General features: G+C 38.9%; 1 protein-coding gene across 2 annotated transcripts in view; it reads right to left on the bottom strand.

Annotated features, from left to right (window-relative positions):
* DNAH8 (dynein axonemal heavy chain 8) overlaps positions 1-20,124 on the bottom strand; it is a 491,513-nt gene that overhangs the window by 895 nt on the left and 470,494 nt on the right. For both annotated transcript variants that reach the window (XM_016431041.2, XM_016431044.2), the window contains 3 exons: positions 17,438-17,590; positions 17,164-17,353; positions 3,467-3,588 (listed from right to left, as the gene is read on the bottom strand). In XM_016431041.2, coding sequence (XP_016286527.1) covers positions 3,467-3,588; positions 17,164-17,353; positions 17,438-17,590 — 465 coding nt within the window. The remainder of the gene's footprint in view (positions 1-3,466; positions 3,589-17,163; positions 17,354-17,437; positions 17,591-20,124) is intronic.

Raw genomic sequence — 20,124 nt, 5'->3', positions numbered from 1 at the left:
GGGGAATGGAAAGGAATGGAAGGTGAGAGAGAACTGCCTAGTGAGAGGGGCCTGGGGAGAGTCGCATGGGGGATTATTTTGCCCCAGCAGTATGGTCTGGCAGGGGCCTATGACAGTGGTCATCATGGGAAAGAAGTATGCCTCCCTTTCTCCTATAATGAGAGCCCACTGGGACCAAGATCTGGACACCTCGTGCTAGTTACAGCTCTTATTGGACTAGGCTTTTTTTTAAGATCAATGATAATTCTAAATTGTGAGATATGATATAAGATACCATACAAAATATGGTTAGAAAGACATTGAGCTGAAATCTCTCTGCTTATATGAGAGAAGAGGCATGGCCTAACTTAGGGAAAATAATCATCGTAAGAATTTTTATGGTATTTTTTTCATTTAAAGTAGGGGACTTATTCTCTTATTCTTGGTACTTAGCCACTGAGCCAAAATTACAAATACATGGAGAATGAATCTCAATCTTTCTGCAAAGGATGTAAGCCACCAGTCATGGTTTTATGTTTCATGTTTTATGACAAACAGACTCAAGTGGGCCTAATTTCTCTGGATAGCAAGGAGAAATTACCAAAGGTAACAGGTTCTGGTAGGGAAAGAAGAGTTTGGGCCCAGGAAATGGTGCTTAAGGTGCTAGCTAGTTTCTGTGTTCAAACCAAGGGCATGCCATTTTATTTTGAAAAATTCTAGGAAGGCAGGAGAGTGTATTGGAAAGGGAATTTGATTAAGAGGCAAGAGGAAGGGATGGACGGCTTCTAGCCCTGACTCTACTCCTGAGCAATTGTGTGTTTGGGGAAAGATACAACTCCTCTATAAACCTCAGTTTCCTCGCCTGTCATTTTGAATTAAATGGTTTTGAAGATTCCTTGCAACCCAAAGATTCTGATTTTAGCATTCTCTAGCCCACTGGCCATTCCCAAAGAAGAATGATGAAAAAGACTTCGGTAAACTTGAATAGCGTAGATGGAAGAGAATGAGGTTAAATTTCATAGTAATAAATGAGAAATACTTACTGCACTGGGGTGCAGAATGTCAGCTAGAGAGCAAGAGGAAGCAGGATTCAACTTCCCCTGGAGTCAGCTGCCAAGAAATGAGGCTCCCATAATACGTTTGTATGATGATCACCAGGATGGAGTGCTCAGTCTCCTTTGCTCAGCCCACTTTGGGGGCACCAGGTACAATTTTAGGGGCCATGTTTTAGAAGAAGCATTAACAAGTAAGAAGACTTCTAGGGAAGGCAACCAGGATGGAGACCTACTAGAACCAGTTTGAGGAACTGGTAATCATTGGCCTGGACCCTAACAACAACATTCACAAATAGAGTACTTTTAAGGTTTGCAAAGGGCTTCACAAACGTCATCTCATCTGATCCTCACTGGACCCTGTGATAGGTGCTATATGTATTATTGTCCCTATTTGCCAGATTAGAGAACTGAAATGAGAAGCTCAATGACTAGTTCAATGTCCTATAGCTAGTACAAACCCAAATTAGCATTTGAACCCAGATCCTTCTTACTTCTAAACCCAACACTTTTTCCAGTATACCACTTGGCCTTTCAAGAATTATTGAGGACACAATCATTGTTTTCCAAAATTGGAAGGATGGTCACATAGAAGAATTTGTTTAAATGCAGAGACTTCAAACAATATGAGATTATTTATTGTTATGAAGGTGACAGGTGACCAGAAGACAGAGAAATATGAATTAAATAATCTCTCGGTATTCCTGTCAGTCCTAGGATTCTGGGACTAACAAGAGAATAGGGCAGGCAAGAAAAAGATAAAGGAACTAAGACTATTTAGCCTGAATTTTAGTAAATCCTTTAGTCAATCAAGAAGCATTTTTCTGACCACTTACTATATTCAAAACTGTCTGATGTATTCTTGGGGAAGTCCTTAACTTCAAAGAGTTTACAGAACAGCATGGCATAGGGAAAAAGCAATGGACTCAGGCAAGAAACCTGGCTTCTAATCTGTCTGTCACTGGCTAGCTGTATCACTTTCTGTCCTAGGGTTTTCTTATCTGTCATGTGAGGGGAGGCGGGCTTAAATCTCTGCACAACTCCATGAATTGCTAATAGGCATGTAACTAGGGTAGGACAACTGGGGCTTTGCCTTAGGATGCTGATACTCATAGGCACCTGAAAGTCCTTATACTCCTTCGGAAGGTAGAGACAATTGAGTTTAGCACCTACGTAGCAAAAATAATTAGTTAGAGGGGGAAGCTACCACACAACATATTTCCTTTCTACTTTCCTGGCCCAGTCCCATAACCCCAACCTAGGAGTGCTCCATGATGGCCCAGCTTGGCCCTCCTCCAGTCTCTTTCCTTCCCAGCAGTGACCTCATAGTTTCTCAGGATCTCTGCCTTCTCCCTCCCATAGGATGCTATTGTGGGTTCTCTCTCAGCTCAGAGTGTTGGGTCCTGAAGCGGAAGGTGCAAGGTCTCCTTCTACTTCTCAATTTAAGCTTTATGTGCTTTATGGTGCTTGACTCGGGCACTAGAGTCGCTAGTTATGGCTAGTTATGGCTAGTTGATATTATAGGACATGAATATATAAGAGGTTAAATAACAAATTGTTAGTGATGTAAGGAATCGATACAGAAGAGGTCAAAAGTACAAGGCGAGTTATTACACGAATTGTCTCTAGACAATAAGTGATGGTTTGGGGTAGGAGAGATCATAATAGACTGGGGTAGCCTGGAATACTTCATGGAACACAGAGGGGGATGAAGCGAGTCTGAAAAATGAGAAATAATGAGATAGATGGGAAGGGCATGAAGGATGGTGTGAAGACAGCTACAGAGAAAGACAATCCAAAGGTGTAGGTGAGGGAACAATGAAGGTCCGCACTGGGCAATAAGGGGGAGGATACTAAAGAGTATTGCAGCCAAACCATGAGGGCCTGGTGTGGCGGGCCGAGAACTACAGGGTTCATTTTCATTTTCATTCATTTACTGGGCATCTTCTGAGGGTTCTTGCATAGGGTCATAAGAAAAGGAAGCTAAAGGAATTCGGGTTATAGGAGAGACTAACCCTCTTTTTAGAATTCCACCAAAGTCTAAAGAAGATGGATGAATTTAAGCTTTTGTCAGGAAAAATTAAGATCAAATGTGAATAATTTCCTGACTTTCTCCCGTAAGTTAACAGTGGAGAAGATAATCCCCTTTTAGGTGCTGGCCTGATGTGGACAGAAGCCCGTCTGGGATTCTCCTAGCCATATATTTCTAGGATCATGCAATTCTGACACTGGCTGAGATCTGCATAATCACTTTTGGCAATGGAAGGCTCTTCTCTTTTTTCATAAAGCCCCCCATTCTGAGAGCACTGGGCGGTAGCAGGGGTGAGAGCTCGTGGCCGCAGAGGAAGGATGTGCACAGGGAGGTTCATGGCTTTCCAAAGTCCCGGAGCAGGGCGAGAACTCAGAGCCGTGCCTTGTGAAAGGGAGGCACCTACCACGGGTGGCACTGTGATCTCTTCTTTGGTTTGCCTCAGCACATCATTGTGGATTGTCACTGTATCCAGCGCCCATCCCTTGTGGGCTCGAGTTACTTCTTGCCGCATCGCTGTGAGGAATCCTGAAAAAGAAAATCCATTGTTGTGGGGTGTTTACTTCCCCAAAATAAGGGTGCAAACAGCGTCCCTGCTTACTCACTCAGTTATCAACCCCTCAAGTTGCAATCTGTACCTAAGAGGTATCTTCCTGCTACAAGACCAGTCTCAGAGGGGATGGTGACATGTTATTCACCAAGGGAAAGTCATTCTGGCTAGCAAGGCATGGGTATGGACTCCCATGACACTGAAGGTCCGTCTACAGTATTTCTGCCAGGAAGAAAATTTGTCATGCCACCTAAATAAAGTAAAATCCTGTTTGGCATCCCTGGAAAAAATTTCATAAGGCCTCCAAGCATTTCTGGAGCCCCCTGTGGCAGGGTACTATTTTTGCCTCAAGAAGGGTCCCCTACAATAAACTTTCCTGGAGATTTCAACTGGAAAAATGCCCTAGGAGTGCAAACCAACTGAGATAGTTATTTGGGACCTTCGGCCCTGCTTGTGAATGAGCTCCATCTGAAAAATGCAATCTTTGGAAGTAAGTCAGATATATTCTAATCAAAGCATTCCAATTAATGCTAGATTTAAGTCATAATCAAAGCACATTTTCCATTTGTTTTAATAGAAAAAAATTCATTTAATTTAAGGTATTGGTAAGACAAACAATGTTATAAACTTCTATTTTTACCATTATGTGTGAAAAGAGGTATCTAATGCAAATATTATAATTATTTTATTATATTTTTTGGTTTGTTATATTTTGTTAAGCCCAAATCTGCACAAGTTCACTATATATTATGATTCTTCTTTAAAAGAGGCTTGCAAAGTGGGCCATTTAAAAGCAATTGGAAAAACATTCTCTAGAGGGGCATTTAACAGCTATGATGCCTCAAACTTCAATGCAATCTCAAAAAATGAAGGGACTTTGTGTAGAATGTATTTGTTACAATTTGGCCTCCAGGCTGAATTTCAAAATAATAGTATGAATCAATGGATAGAATACTGGACTTGGTAATCAGGACAATCTGAGTTCAAATCCTACCTCAGATACTTACTAGTTGTGTGACCTTGGTTTCTCATTTGTAAAATAAGAGATGTGACCTCCACATTCCCTTCTATCTCTGATCCTATAATAGGACCCCTTTTTGTTAGATTAAACAATTGGGCCACATCATGATACAAATCACAAACACTTCAGAATGTCAAAGAATGCTGTGCTATTCTTATCTGTATCTCAGCATAAATCTTCTATAGAGGAACTACCCCATGTACGGAAAACCTTCTTCTGATACTTTTATTATTTCATGGGTAGCAGTGCAGAGGGGCAGCCAAGCGGCCTGGGGGATAAAACACTGAGTCACATTTTTCTGAATAAAAATCTGGCCTCAGACACTTGTTAGCTATGTTACCCTGGGCAAGTCACTTAAACACGTTTACCTCAGTTTCCTCATCTGTAAAATTAATTGGAGAGGAAAAGGCAAATAACTCCAGTATCTCTGCCAAGAAAACCCCAAATGGGGTCACAAAGAGTTGGACATGATTGAAACGACTCAACAACAACAGCAGTACAAAACTCTGGCTAAGGAAGATTCCCTGTATACTAGATCATTGTGCAAAACTGTTTTAGAATTTATTTTATTATTAAGTCGTGGCAGATTCCTCATGAGTCACTCGTAGCAGTGTGGGGTAGTTAGAGAAGAAAAAGCCAGTCTCCTACTGAGAGAGAAACAGGAAAGTCTGAGATGGAGCTTACTGCAATATTGGACCAAGTTCTCCCAAGGGCCCAAGTCCTTCTCTGGCATTAATTTAGATATTCAAGTGAGAACATTACATTTCTTGGTTTACTTAGGTAGGATTTAGCATGCTGCAAAAGAAAACCCAAACCCCAGAGGACAAGTATCGATCATTCGACCTGAGAAAATAGTTATTGCAGGAAATATTGCAGGTGAATCATATAACCTTATCGGAGTATGCGGCAGAAACTTTTTAAGGAAGAAAAGTTTTTTAAAGACCTATATCAAGTTATGAAGAATGAAATGAACAGAAGCAAGAGAGCATTCATACTATATAGCAAAAGAAATATTGTTTGTATGTCTACTTCCAGAGAAAGAACTGATAGAAACAAGCAAGATGTTATTTTGTGTGTGTATGTGTGCATTTGATGTTGTTAAATGATGCCTATGTTAGTGTGGGAAGGGAAAGGAGGATGGGGGATGCTTGGGAATTTTAATGTAACATACACATTAATATATAAAATTTTTTTAAAGGAAGAAAAGTTTTACAACACTCAACGTAAGGTAGAGCAAGTGTGATGACCCTCATTAAAGCTTCAAGTGCATTTTTGGGATGAACTGCCTCATCAGTAAAATGCATCCGGTAGGCGCTTCTGCAAGGTGACTAGATGACCGATGCTCATTGTAAATTCTAGATCAACTATACGTGAGGAGCAAAATGGGTGTTTGGTACGCTCCCTTCCCTTCATGTTAGGTTTTGCTGTTAATGGCTCACTGATAGGAATCTTACCATCAGCCAGGACTGTGTTCCCATGTGGTTTGTGACATCAAATTAGGTATAATAGATCCACGTGGTTTGGAAGCTCAGTTGGATTCTACTACATTGTATCACAGAGGGTTTGTTCCATGTGTTTGGGAGAACATCATTTACTGGGCATGATGCTTGAACTTAATCATCTATTTATTCAAGTTGAATGACTGAATTTTCCTTTGGAATTTGAAGTTTCTCCCAGATTGCAAATTCCTGTAAGGCCCTTAGGAGCCAGGCTCTCCTCCCAATGATGCACCGACTGCACGTGAAAACTTTATGGCATTAGCTGAAGCCTTCATAATGGTATCATTTCTCATCTTATCTTCTCCTTACTAGTCAATATAAATAATGTGAGCGACATGACCACGAATGGTCATGCCGATGCTTTAGAAATACTCACACTGGGCTGTACAAGATTTATTTTCACCTACCTATGGTAGGAACGTGCACGCTCACACACACACACACACACACACACACACAACCCAGCCCAGTCCAGATACACAACATATATACAGAGAAGATACACAATCTCTCCTCTTGTGGTGATTGGAATAGGATGAAGGGTGTGTGGTATTAATCTTACTGTAGTTTATTAGAAAAAATGTATAGAGTACTGAAGCCTGCATAGGCAGGAAGTGGCAGGGGCAGGCAGAGGGAAGGTGTAGGTCTGGTGGGCTCTGTCTCTGGGCTAGTCTCATCCTAAGCAGGGGCGGAAGAGAGCTTTTGCTCTCATTACAAGCTGTGTTTGCTTTGTTTGGGTTTTCTGAGAAGGTGGGTGATATGGACCTCAAAAAGTGATTTGGTTTTGAATTGTTTTTTATTGGATTTTTGAAATGAATGGTCATCTTTCTTGTAAAATAAAATTGCTTCTAATGGAGTCAAAAGCTATATTTTCAGTAGCCTGCATAACCTCAAAGACTATTGATATATTTTACTTTACAGAAACTTGAAAAGCAGGACTTTTATTATGGATTAGTCCATCTTTTAATAATTCATATACCAAATAATGTTACTTTAGTTGTAGAAATATGAGTCATCTGTCCATATCTATTATTTTGATATAAGTGAGGCACAAAAAAATGAAAAGAAGTTATCTGCATTTTATTCTTTGTGAAATTACCCCCCCCACACACACACAAGACTGATGGTCAGAATGTTCAAACACGTGAATGTTATGTGGCCTAGCATGTCCCTTTTTCTTTTAAAGTAAATATTATTTTAGACATAACGCATTCAGATTTTCGAAAATAACCATACAATTTAATCCAAAGAGAAAATACCACCTCCTCTGCTCCCTGCCTCCTCTCATCACTGTTAGGCTAAGATTATAGATGGAAAATTCTGACCAAAGCAAATGTTGTTAATCATTAATCTCCATGATATTAGTAATCTGAAATTTCAGGATCCTGATTAAAGTTGTTTGACTCGTAGCACTGGTTCAACTTGTCAAAAACTGCAGTGTTCTTTCCTTTATGTATCATCTTACCCAGCTAGGTTCTGGAGTCAAGGCAAGAAGTATTTATTAAGCACCTTCACTGTAATAGGCACTGGCTAACTGCCAGGGATATAAAGAAAAAGGGCAAAAGACAGTTCCTGCTCTTTCATCACTCACAGCCTAATGGGAGAAACAACATACAAACAAGATATGTACAAACAGGATCCATACAGGATGAGGCACTGGGGAGGCACAGACATTATGGGGGATTAGAAAAAAAACTGTGAAAGAAGGCAGTTGGTGTTTATTAATGATGAATCACGGACTAGGAGTAGGTAAAGTTTCTTTATCAAAAATTATAGCACCTTCTTCATTCAAATCAGTACAGAAAGCACTAATTACTGGATGTGAAGATACTTTTGTCTCTTTAGTTTTTCGGACTTGACAGCATTTTATGATAGGAAGGCACATGAAGCTTCCCTCTACTCCCTCCTCATCCTGCCTCCCCCCATCCTCCCAGCTTAGGAGGTTTTTGATAGCTTGCTCTCTCTCAACCTCCAACACAGGAACAAAGGGCCTCCTTTTAAAAGCTGAAATGACCAGAAAACAAGAGTGGAAGTTAAAAAAGAGAAGACTGATAAAGGTAATAAAACTCCTTTTGAAGCAAGGAAGGTGACTTTTTTTCCTTCTCTCCCCAGGCAGTCTGACTGATCATTATTGATCCAGGCTGTTTTGAGAGTTACTAGAGTCATAGCAGGAATTAATAGTCCATTACAATCCAACATTCATTTATTAAGTACTTACATCATGCATATATTCTACTGGATGAACTAGGGGCTGGGATAAAGGCAAAGTGAAAATTAGTCTCTGCCTATAGGGAGCTTATGCTTTATAGAGGGGAAGAAAAAAATATAAATGGAGAAGAACAAAGAAGAAGAAAGAAAGAAGAAAGAAGGAGGAAGAAGGAGGAGGAGGAGGAGGAGGAGGAGGAGAAGAAGAAAAAGAAGAATTTGAAAAGGTAGAGAATACAAATATCTAGGAGGTTCAGAAAAGGCTTCCCACAGAGGTAGTACCTAAACTGAACTGAGTCTTAAAGGGGGTCAGGAATTGCAAGGGATAGAGGAGAGGAAAAAGCCAAGAGGAAACCAAATTTCAAGTCTGCAGAGTTCCAAGAAGGCCATTTTGGCTGAAATGTTCAATGGGTGAGGGGTGGAAATGTGCAAGAAGACTGGAAAGGGACACTAGAACCAGACTATGAAGGGCTTAACATGCCAATTTGAGGAATTTAAATTTTATCCTAGTAGTAATAGGTAGTCACTGAAATTCCATGAAAAGGGGAGTAACAGGGTCAGATCTAGGCTTTAGGAAGTTCTACTTTGGACAAAAGGCCTTTGGGTATATCAAATGGAACACCAGATATAGCTGTGGGGATTAGAACTCAGTGGAAGCATTAGTTATAGATACATATTTTAGAGACATCTTCAGAGAGATGATAACTGATGAGATTACCAAGATATGGAGTTTCCAACCATTCCATGGTTAACCTAAGTGAAAACTTTAGGAATCTCACACATCATGTTCAACACCATGATTTTGGGTTAGACTTTAATGTTCATAATCTTCTATCACTATTGTCACCCTAATATAAAAACAACTAACTTAAATGAATTCTCAAAGATCCGTATAATCCTAAACTTTTGGTAGCTTTGGCAAGGTGAACAAAATAAATCCTGGTCTTTTGGCAGCTCTTCCACCACAAGAAGTTGGAAACTCTGTGAATATCTAAAATAATCATTCCAGGAGTGTTGTTTGCTACTGAGAGAGCCACCTATGTGCAAGAAATTTTGAAATTTGGACTAGAAAATCAAGTTAACAAACAATCTGAAGGAAGAGCTATTTTGTTTGGGCCAACACCCCACCTCTTGACTTGAAAAACTAAGCTGAAAGTGGTAATTGAAGCCTGCAATGGCAGTAATAAACTGGTAAAGGACCAAAAAGCCAGAGCATAGGTTGGCTTCATGATGTCATCAATCTCTAGATCAGAGTAGTTTACAAAAGAATGATACTGTATGGACCATTCTAATATAAAGTTATGAAGTCCAGACCCCCTAGAGACATCATATTCCACTTCTGGCTCATTTTCATTGGCAGCACTCATGAGTCATGCTCCACATCAAATGGCAAAACATGGTCATCAATAACGAGGAATTGAAGGGCAGCATTGAAGCCAGCTCATTACAACTTAGCTTCTGGATGAAACATAACAAACATTTTCTCTCCCTCCCTCTCTCTGTCTCTCCCCCTTTCTCTTTTTCCCTTCTTCCCTCCCTCTCTCTTCCCCTTTCTCTTTTTCTGTCTCTTCCCCTTTCTCTCTTTCCCCTCTCTCCCTCTTCTCCCTTCTCTCTCTCTCTCTCTCTCTCTCTCTGTCTCTCTCCTTTCTTCCGTTGTCCCTCCATCTTTCTGTCCCTTTTTCTCTTCCCCCATTCTCCTTTTCCCTTCCTCCCTCCCCCTTCCCCCTTTCTTTCTCTCCTCTCTCACTCCTTCCCTTGTTTCCCCTCCTGTCCCTTACTACTAGTCCTTTCTCCTTCTCTCCCACCCTCATGTGCACACATGTGTGCAAATATACACACATAAAATTTTGCAAGGAGCCCACTTTAGAGCAAAGTGAACAAAATCAATCTTATAAGCAGTATATGCTCTGACTGCTGAGGAATCTGAGAACAAGTAAAGGGCTGCATGTAGCAACCAGATGTAAGATCTCTAAACTGAAAAGCTTTATCTATAAAACAGAAACACAGGATTGTGGACATGGATATATTTACTCCTCTAACACTTAAATCAGATTTTCATTCAGTTAATCTTGTCAATTGCTGTATGACTGACTGTGAAAATGGCCTAAAATATCTGGTGAACTATGCTGTGGTTGACCTGGGACTATCACATATAGAAGTCCAAATGCCACATACCCCTAAATGTCCAACAAAACAACAACAGGCTACATAAATGGTAGCCTTGGAAACCAAATGATCAGCAAATTATTCATATAAACAGCCATTCATTCAGATTGTGTAATCTCTTTAGTTACCAGTCATGGTATCATCACCTCTAGTGGCAGAATTACTGAACATCAAGGGAAGTGATGCAACCTGTATTAGATTTCATATTATATTTAGGAAGATGGTCAAATCAAATGGACATAAATAGGAAAAAATATTTTCACAAAGGAAAGGAAAATGTCTCCTGAATAATATGTATGTTTGTAGAGAAATCATTTGCTGTATTTTAATGTTTTGTTTTGCTTTTGTGTTAGTCCAAATCTGTGCTTTCATCTGTATAGGGTACTCTTGGTATGGAAATTCCCTTCAAGGGTACAATTTGCCTGTAACTTTGATTTTGTATCAGTCCCCCACATTAGCTGTAACAGTTCCAAAAATTCTTTCCTCATGCTTCTCAAACCACATCCTCCTTTTACTCTCTCAGCAGAAGATCTTGCCCCACGCTTTGCTGAGAAAATAGGGTTCCTTTTCACTATGATCTCTCTTTTTCTTCTCTATTTCATATCTCATAACAGATTTCATTCTTTTCATTCCACCTGCCAAACCATCCCTCTTCCTAACTTCTCTATTTCTTCTGTTTCTCCATCATTGTTTCCATGCCCCAAGTGCATAATTTTCATGTTATCCATGACTCTTTTCTTTATTCCACAATTTCCAATCAACTTCCAAAGGTTGCCTTTTCTACTTCTATAATGTCTCTCTCATCTAACCCCCCTATTTCTATTTATACAGCTACTACTTAGTTTAGGATCTCATTATCTTTTTTTTTAACCCTTACCTTCCCTCTTAGAGTCAATATTGTGATTGGTTCCAAGGCAGCTAGGCAGTGGGGGTTAAGTGACTTGCCCAGGGTCACACAGCTAGGAAGCATCTGAGGTCACATTTGAACTTAGGACCTCTTATCTCCAGGCCTGGCTCTCTATCCACTGAACCACCTACTAGCACCCTCGGACCTCATTACCTTTTGCCAAGATTATTGCAATAACCTCCTAATTGATGTCCCAACCCCAATCTGTCTTTCAAATAACTGCCAGTGATTTTCCTTAAGCACAGAACTAACATAGTCTATGACTACAAGCTAATACTCCCTCACTATTTCATGAACTCCAGTGGCTCCCTATTGCTTCTAGGATAACATATTAACTCCTCTACTTAGTCACTTAGTCATGTTCATTCTTCTAGTTTAGGAATAGTTAATTCCTAAGACCCTTAACAACTCAGCTCTAACCTCTATCCTTGTCTCATTATACTTAACGACCCTTCCACAGTTAACAGTCTAGCAGAACTGGACTTCTCTGGCCTGCTTAGAGGTACCTGGGAGCACAGCACTAGGTCGGGAGATAGTAAGACCTAAATGCAAATCTGGCCACAGACACTAGCTACGTGACCCTGGGTAAGTCACTTAACTTCTGCCTCAGTTTCTTCAACTGCAAAGGGGATAATAATATTTATCTCATAGTGCTTTTGTGAGGACCAAATATTTGTAAAAAGAACTTAGCATGAGCTGGCCCAGAGCAGGGCTCTAAAATTTGTCTTCCTTTCCCCTTCCCCATTCTTTGTTCCTCATGTATCCTCAAGATTCCCCATTGTCTCCTTTCTTCTTGCCTTTCCATTCCTGAATGCTTTCTCTCTTTGCTTCCAGTTCCTTGAATTTCTACTTTCCTTCAAGATGAAGTTGAAGCATCATCTTCTAATGAAGTCATCTTTGGCCCCCCAAAACTGTTAGAACCCTTATCTCCCTCAATGCCTTATATTCACCCCCATATCTTTATTTATTCTCTTTATATTTAAGTGTATATAGGTATAGATTTATATACACAGTTGTCATCTCCCTCATTAGAATATAAGTTCCTTGAATTCTTTATATTTGTATGCCCAGCCCTTAGTATAGTAGCTGGCACACAACAGATGCTTAATAAATGCTTGTTGATTTGGCTAGGAATTAGGAACTGAGGGTTCTAGTTACAGCTCCACCCTTAACCAATCATGTTAAAAGGACCACATATCTGAAAAGCTCTAGGTCTAGACCTGAGGTCTCTAGTCCAGGAAAGTGATGACTTGCCCAAAGTCATGCAGTCAGTAAGTAACAGACCTGGGATTTGAACCTAAATCCTAAGTTCAGAACTATTTTTAGTACCTCCTCCTCACTCTCCTTATCTATAAAATGAGGAGGGATGGGAAAGGGCAGTCTTTAAAGTTCCCTTCCAACTCTTAGAATTTATGATTCCAAGTTAAGTGATTTGTCCAAGTCCATATAACTAGTCAATACTGGGATCATATGATTTAGAGTTTAAAGGAAAATAATTTTCTAGTTTTATGACCTCATTTTACAGAGGGGGAAACTGAGGTGCAGAGAGCTATTCAGGGCAGCACAAAACTAGAAGATTATTATGATTCTATGCTCATAAGATTCATTTCTCCTAAAAAACCAACCAAACAAAAATTTATCCCTCTTTTCACCCCATCACGCTTCCTTTGGAGTCCAAACTCAATTAGAAAAATACTATCATATCACACACTCTGTGTGCTTGCACAGGGAAGATGGAATCTCTTTCTTTTCTGGCTTTTGCCAAGGTATATGGATCACTTTTTCCATTTATGTGAATAGAGGGAAAGAAAGCAGATAGCAAATCAGAATCATATAAAGGTAGCCCTAAGGCTATTTCAGGAATTAGAAGAAAGTAATCAGAGAGAAAATTTTTTCCCCAGGACAATTGGAGAGGACTGGCTGTAGGGATATAAGCTCCAAACCCTGGGAAGCTGACATATAACTAGGGGTCTTTTTGAAGAACCCAGGTTTCTCTTGAAAGCAAGAGAAAGATGAAAGGGATTAAGATAGTTGATTGTTAAGGAAAAATGAGAGAATGTTTATTCCCCTTCCCTTCCTAACTTCCTGATTTCCATCAAGAACATCCTTCTAATCACTCAAGTTTTCAACTTTGGAATCTTCCTCAACTCTTCCCTATCCTTCAACCTTCACTTCAAATCAGTTGCAAAGTCTTGCCTGCTACCACCACATCTTTGTTTTATGTTCCCTTCTTTCTCAACATGTGGCCACCACCCTGGTGAGATCCCTCACAGTTGGACTACTGAAAGATTCCTAATTGATCACCCATCTTTAGTTTTTCCATGTTTCAATCAATCCTCTACACAGTTGTGAAATTGATTTTCTGGAAGGGAAGTGACTTTGCCATTTCCCCAATCAATCAATGCCAGCAGCTTCTTCTTGTTTCTGGGGAAAAGTACAAATACTTGGTTTGTTTTCTGGTGCCTTTCACGGTCTGGATCCAGTCTACCATTCCCTGATTATGGTACCTTTCGCATGTTCTATATTCCTGATAAATGGACTTGTTTGCTGTTCTTGTATACACACTGTTCCATTTCCCATCTCTGGACTTTTGCGTGGAATATGCCCCCTATCTGGAATGTACTGACCTGCATCTCTAAGAATCCCTACTTTGCTTCAAAGAACAGCTTAAGTGTTACCTCCTATAGGGAAACAATCCTGGTTCCCCACCTCCAGCTGCTACTACCCTCCCAACTAAAATAGCACCTTTTATTCGAAGCCTTCTTCAACCCCTCTTAATCTGTTACCCCTTCAATAGTCACCATTTATCTCTTTATACAAAGTTTTCTTTACATGTACTGTTTACATATTGAATCCTCTTTAGAGTGGGAGCTTCTCGAGGACAGGGACTGACTTTTAGTCTCTTTTTGTTTCCCCAAAGTATAGCATGGTGCTGGCATATTGTTGTTCAGCTTTTCAGTTATGACTGACTCTTCATGACCTCACTTGGGAATTTCTTGGCAAAGATCCTGGAACAGTTTGCCATTTCCTTTTCTAGCTCATTTTACAGGATGGAAATTGAGGCAAGCAGGGTGAGGCAACTTGCCTGGGGTCACATAGCTACGGAGTGTCTGAGGTCATATTTGAATGCAGGACCTCCTGACTCCAAGACTGGTGCTCTATCCACTATGCCACCTAACTGCCTGCTTAGCACATAGTGGGTGCTCAATAAATGTTTGTTGATTGATTCCTAACAAAAATTGATTTTGTATATATTTGGCATTTAGTATTCAGTATACATATTATTTTTCTTCACTAGAGTAGGGGAGGGAAATGCTACTCAAAAGCAGGAGCTATTTTCTTTTTGCTTTTGTATCTTTAGGGCCTAACACAACATCTAAGATAAGGTAGATAATGGTTGTTGAATTGAATTTGTATTAGTATAACCACTTACTCTAATCTCCATTGGATTTTACTATTTAATAAATGATCATTACAAATAGTGTTTAGCTATTTTAATGCAAAGTAATATTTTTTTATAGACAAAAGACAAATGGTTTGAAATCATCTGCCATTTCATTATTTGGGTGTATGGAAAATGTTTCTCTTTGGATTCCGTGAACTTACATAGCACAAGTATCACCCATCACCTGGTGGCAGCTTGCCCAAAGTGTGGATATCCACTCAGAAGAAGAAGAAATGGCCCAAATGTAAAAAAATTTAATTTCTGAAAATTTTATAGCCAGTATTTTTAAAAAGTTTTTTTGACTGTCTGTTAAGGGAAGAGGGCAAATCGAAATTTTGGAGAAAATTGATATATAAGTAATTTTAGTTGTAGTATCATATACCAATCTCAAGTCACTTTGTAAATTTAGGAAAATTAAATTGTATTAAGTGAAATTTAGCTTGCTGATCAAATTATGATGTTTGTCATATTTACTTTACTTGTTATTTTAATTTAATTTAAGTTTTAATTACTTCTTTGTATTGGTTCTGAGGCAGAAGAATGGTAAGGGCTAGGCAATGGGGGTTAAGTGACTTGCCCAGGATCACACAGTTGATAAGTGTCTGAGGCCACATTCGAACCTAGGACTTTTCATCTCTAGGCCTGGCTCTCAATTCACTGAGCTATCCAGCTGCCCCCCAGATTAACTTTAAAAGTATAGTTTATTGACACAACATTGCAAATTCATTAGCTGAATTTACTGAACAATGTTTTAAATTATTATTAGGAATGGAAGTATAAAATGCTGGACTTTAGGAAGTTTTTGACAGGTAATGAGAAATGGGAAAATAGGAGAAGAGAAAAAATGGTCAACATAGGCTTTAACCTGAAAGCTATTATGTGTTCTGGATTTAATTATCTCCATAATGTGAAGCACAATTTCTTATACATAGAAGGCATTAATAAATGCTTGTTGATTAAATGAATATATAATTGAAAGTTCTTCTTTTTGATAAAGGACCAAACAAAAAAGAGGAAAAAAGACTTTCCCAAGTTCACTTGATATGATTTTTGTCACATGGAATTTTGTCTAATCCTCAGTCTAGGTTTTGAAGCAATTACTGTCAGTAATTTCTTTCTCCTGATGCTCACACTGTCTGTTTTTCTGTCCATCTATTCATTTATTATCACCTACATGGCCTTCTGAAAACTGACACTTTCCCTAGTTTGAAGTAAGGATTTCTATTCTTTTATGTGTGCCTCACTCATTTCTTGACATGGTGTTATTATTTCCAAACATGGGTCAATTTCTTTTACTTTCTATAGGAAATAGAGAAATCTTAAACAGGTGAGAAACAAAGAGGAACCAGAGAAGTGTTATGCAAAGGCACCATTATAACATGTGTGAAGAATCAGGAGCTTCTGTGAACTTTAGGTAGGAATATGGTGATTGAAAGTTTGCTTTCATCCTCATTGGTTTGATACTTTATGCTGGGGGAAAGAAGAACATAGAGGAGGATGGATTTCCCAAAATCAATTCCAAGGCTTCCAGATTGGCTGAGGGTGTTCTCTAGGTTTTGAAGCCTAGTAATGGAACAATTGTCGAGAACTGGGAGTTGTACGGAGCTAACCACAGAGAAAATTAGAAAGGAGATTGTCACTCAAGGTCCAAGTCAGGAGAGAGGAGGCTGAAGAGCTTATGACTCCTTCAGTAGAGGGAATCAAGAGGAAGTCCCTGAGGAATGAGTACACTCTCTTCTTTCTGCCCATACAGGCCAGAGTAAAACACCACTCCAGAGGATCTAGCTCTCCTGGGTAGGCAGCTAGGTGGTATAGTGAATAGAGTGCTGGACCTAGAGTAAGGAAGAAAACTTCAAATTCAGACTCAGATACTTAGGAACTGTGTGACTCTGAATGCCTTGATTTCCTCATTACTCTAAAAATGAGGCTAATAATAATGCCTGCCTCCCATGTGGTTATGTGAATTCCCAGGTAGCTATTGTAAAGATAAAAATGAGTTAAATTTTATAAAGTGCTTTGGAAATCTTTAAGTGTTATAGAAATGTTAGCTATCATTATTAAAGGCAGTCTCAGAATGAGAGAGGAGCTGATATTCCCATCAAGACCACTGATGGCAGATATTACCTGAGGATCAAACACCTGAAATTGGCAACAAAAAGTGGAAAAATAAATACTTACATACACTTTGATCTTTTGACAAATGTATACATATGCATATATAGCTAATTTCATATCTACAATGTTACATGAAATATTTGTAAGAAAATTACAAATATTTTTTAGATACACACAGTCCCCATGACCACTTACCTTGGGGATTAAAGAAACCAGTCATCCAAAATACATTTGGTCTTCCTTCAAATATCCAGACAGCAAATTGAGAATTTCTTTCTAGAAGTTCAGTAAACCAGAACCCAAGTGTTGAAGAATCCCAGGAAATTCTTCTCCATAATGCAGGAATACGAGCATCATACATGTTATCAAGAGCGTCTCTCAAATTCTGCACATCACAAGTAAAAATAATACATACTTATTGGATGAATCATCAAAATAACAATAACCCTTTGAGACTTCAGGGGCTCACCTCACTCATGATGATAGTCCCTTCAATGGCTAATTTTAAATCACTTAGGCTTGACCTAAGCCTCGTGATAACTTTTTGCATCCTGTCAATTTCTTGTCTAAGGAATATATTCATAGAGTTAAGATGTCCCATCTTTACCAGGCGAGCTTTCACCTAAAAAAAAGAATGGGCATATTATTTTAATATTTCTCCATTAGCCAAAATCTCCATAATATCTGTTATAAAACCAAATATAATCATCAATTCTCTATTCTCTGAGTGTTGGAAGGCAGATCATATTTGAATTCTTTCTTACTTATTGAATTCAACCATTAATTGGAAATGCACTTTGAGAAAATGCAAGATTGTACCTTTGCTTTAAAATTGCAAATGAATTTTTAAATGTCAGTTAGATGTTTTTTGGCAATTTAATATTCCTAAGAATGCAACCCTGATTGCTTACTTTCATAATTCTTCTAGCATTATTATTAGCAATTTCATAGAAAAGTGAAAGGAATAGAATCTTTAGAGAATCATGTGATAGACTGGAAGAAAATTTGACAAATTATCCCAAGAAAAAAATGAACACCCAAGGACATTTATTGATTGCCTTATTGAAAAACTGAGGGACTATTAGGTTTTAGCCCTGATTCAAAAGAAGCAGAAGTACATGTGAGGAGACAATTTCTCAAGGGCTGTGATAAGTACTTGAGGGATTTCTTCAGGAACTATTGCCCTAAGTTTGACACCATCTCACTTAATGAACTTAGAGACATTGCCACCTATCTTCATGATAACAAAGTAGATCAAGAAAAAGAAAAGAATGATTTAAAGAAAAAGCTCCAAGAGACCTCTGAAATGTTAAGGCAGAAAGAATTAGAGGAGGTTAAAAACCTGGCTACAATTAAGACATTTAACAGACAAACCATACAGTATAGACAGACACCCCAAAGTCAACAGAGGGTGCAAAGAGATACCAGGACTTGCTTCGATGAAACATTGTTATGAACAGGGCCAAAATAAGAGTTTCTGGGAAAGGTCAAAATGTATATTATCAGGGAAAAGTAAATATAGTAACAAAAACTATGGGAGACAAGACTCTAATAGCAAGCAGTGTTGTTCTCACTGCAGACTTAGAGAACAGGAAACCCCAGACCTGAAATCCATGGAAGCAGCAATAGCTTCTGGAACAAAACCCCGTTATTCAGAAGTTGTATCGAGAAATAAGCATTATACAACATGTTGCCAAGCTCTGGCATTATCAAGTGAAAAAGAGACAAATTTGGGAGGTACCCCAGGGTGGAAACATGAGGGCATCAGCATAAAAGGAAAAAATGGAGATGGTAGAAGGGGAAATGAAAACTTTAAAATTTTAGTGGTGGAGAAACAGATAGTTGGGGCAAGATGCCAAGGGAAGCAACTTAAGTACAAAAAAAGGCTATAATTGAGATGGAGAGTGAAATTGCACAGGTAATAGCAGACATGAAACATGACATTTGTGGTTCACAATACATGGGCACACAAAACGGCATGGAGAAAAGCAAGGCACAGATTAAATCCTTTTTGGAAAATTTTTTAGCTTGCAGAATGGATCTAGGCAGTGGAAAATCAAATGGGGCTAGCAAATCTTTCAAACAGCAACTTAAGTATGCAGACCATTCTGACAAGATAGCTAAATGAGACATTGTTGCAAGAGACTTTGGAGCTGAAAAATTTATACATATCTAAGAGGAGAAAGAAAGGAAAATGAGGGGAGAACTAACTTAAATCCCAAAGCTAAAGACTTTTACCCACAAAATCCTATAACACTCAAAGATACTAGTCCTGGGGATGGGTTTAGCACAGATCAATATCAAACTTCCAGTGACTGTCTATTCCCTGAACCAGAGACTGCAATACAAGTTAAGGGAGTGGGAACAGAAGAGTCTTTGATAGAGAAACCTCATCCAAGCAGTTCTCAAACAGAAATTAATACAAACCCAAACCTTTCCTCTGAGCAAGCTTTTAGCTCATAGACAGCAGTGGTCCAAAGTGATACAAGTGTATTACAAACCCTGAGGCAGGAAAATAAAAGATGATAATAGGAAAGCTATGTATGTAAACATCATAATAGCTAATTTACAAGAAACTCCAGAACCATATCTTGGGACAAAAGTGGGAGAACAAAAGCACAAACCTCTAACTGATATAGGGGCAAGTGGATCTGTATTGAAGTCATTCCCTGAAGATGCCACCATAGAGGGAATGGTTTCTATGTCAAAAGATTCACAAGAGGGAGTAGATACACAAGAACCTGATCCAAAAGATATGGTAGAAATTGTGCACTCCAGTAACATAATAGCAGATCTGCAGGAAGCAGCAAACCCACAAGAATCAAATTTGTCGCCACAGAACTCAGAATTAGAGCATATTACTGGTCAACAGATAGAAAAAGAATTGGGAAATACAGAAATCACTGAAATATGGTCAGACCAAGACACAAAACCTGGGTTAACAACACCTGACACAGAATTAAAACAGGTCATTGAACAAAAGCTAATGAAAGACCTAGAGAGTACAGAAATCAGTGACCAAGAGTCAGACTCAGACCCAGATGATACAATACCAAATGGTACAATAATAGTTGAACAGAAAAGTGATGAAGAACAGGAACCCTATGAGTACATCAAGCTCTATGATAAAGGTCACAAAGATTTAGATGAATGGGA

Source organism: Monodelphis domestica, chromosome 2 (assembly GCF_027887165.1).
Source record: "Monodelphis domestica isolate mMonDom1 chromosome 2, mMonDom1.pri, whole genome shotgun sequence".
NCBI classification, from domain to species: Eukaryota; Metazoa; Chordata; class Mammalia; order Didelphimorphia; family Didelphidae; genus Monodelphis; species Monodelphis domestica.
Note: the sequence above shows the minus strand (reverse complement) of the source record. Positions and strands in the feature narration are given on the sequence as shown.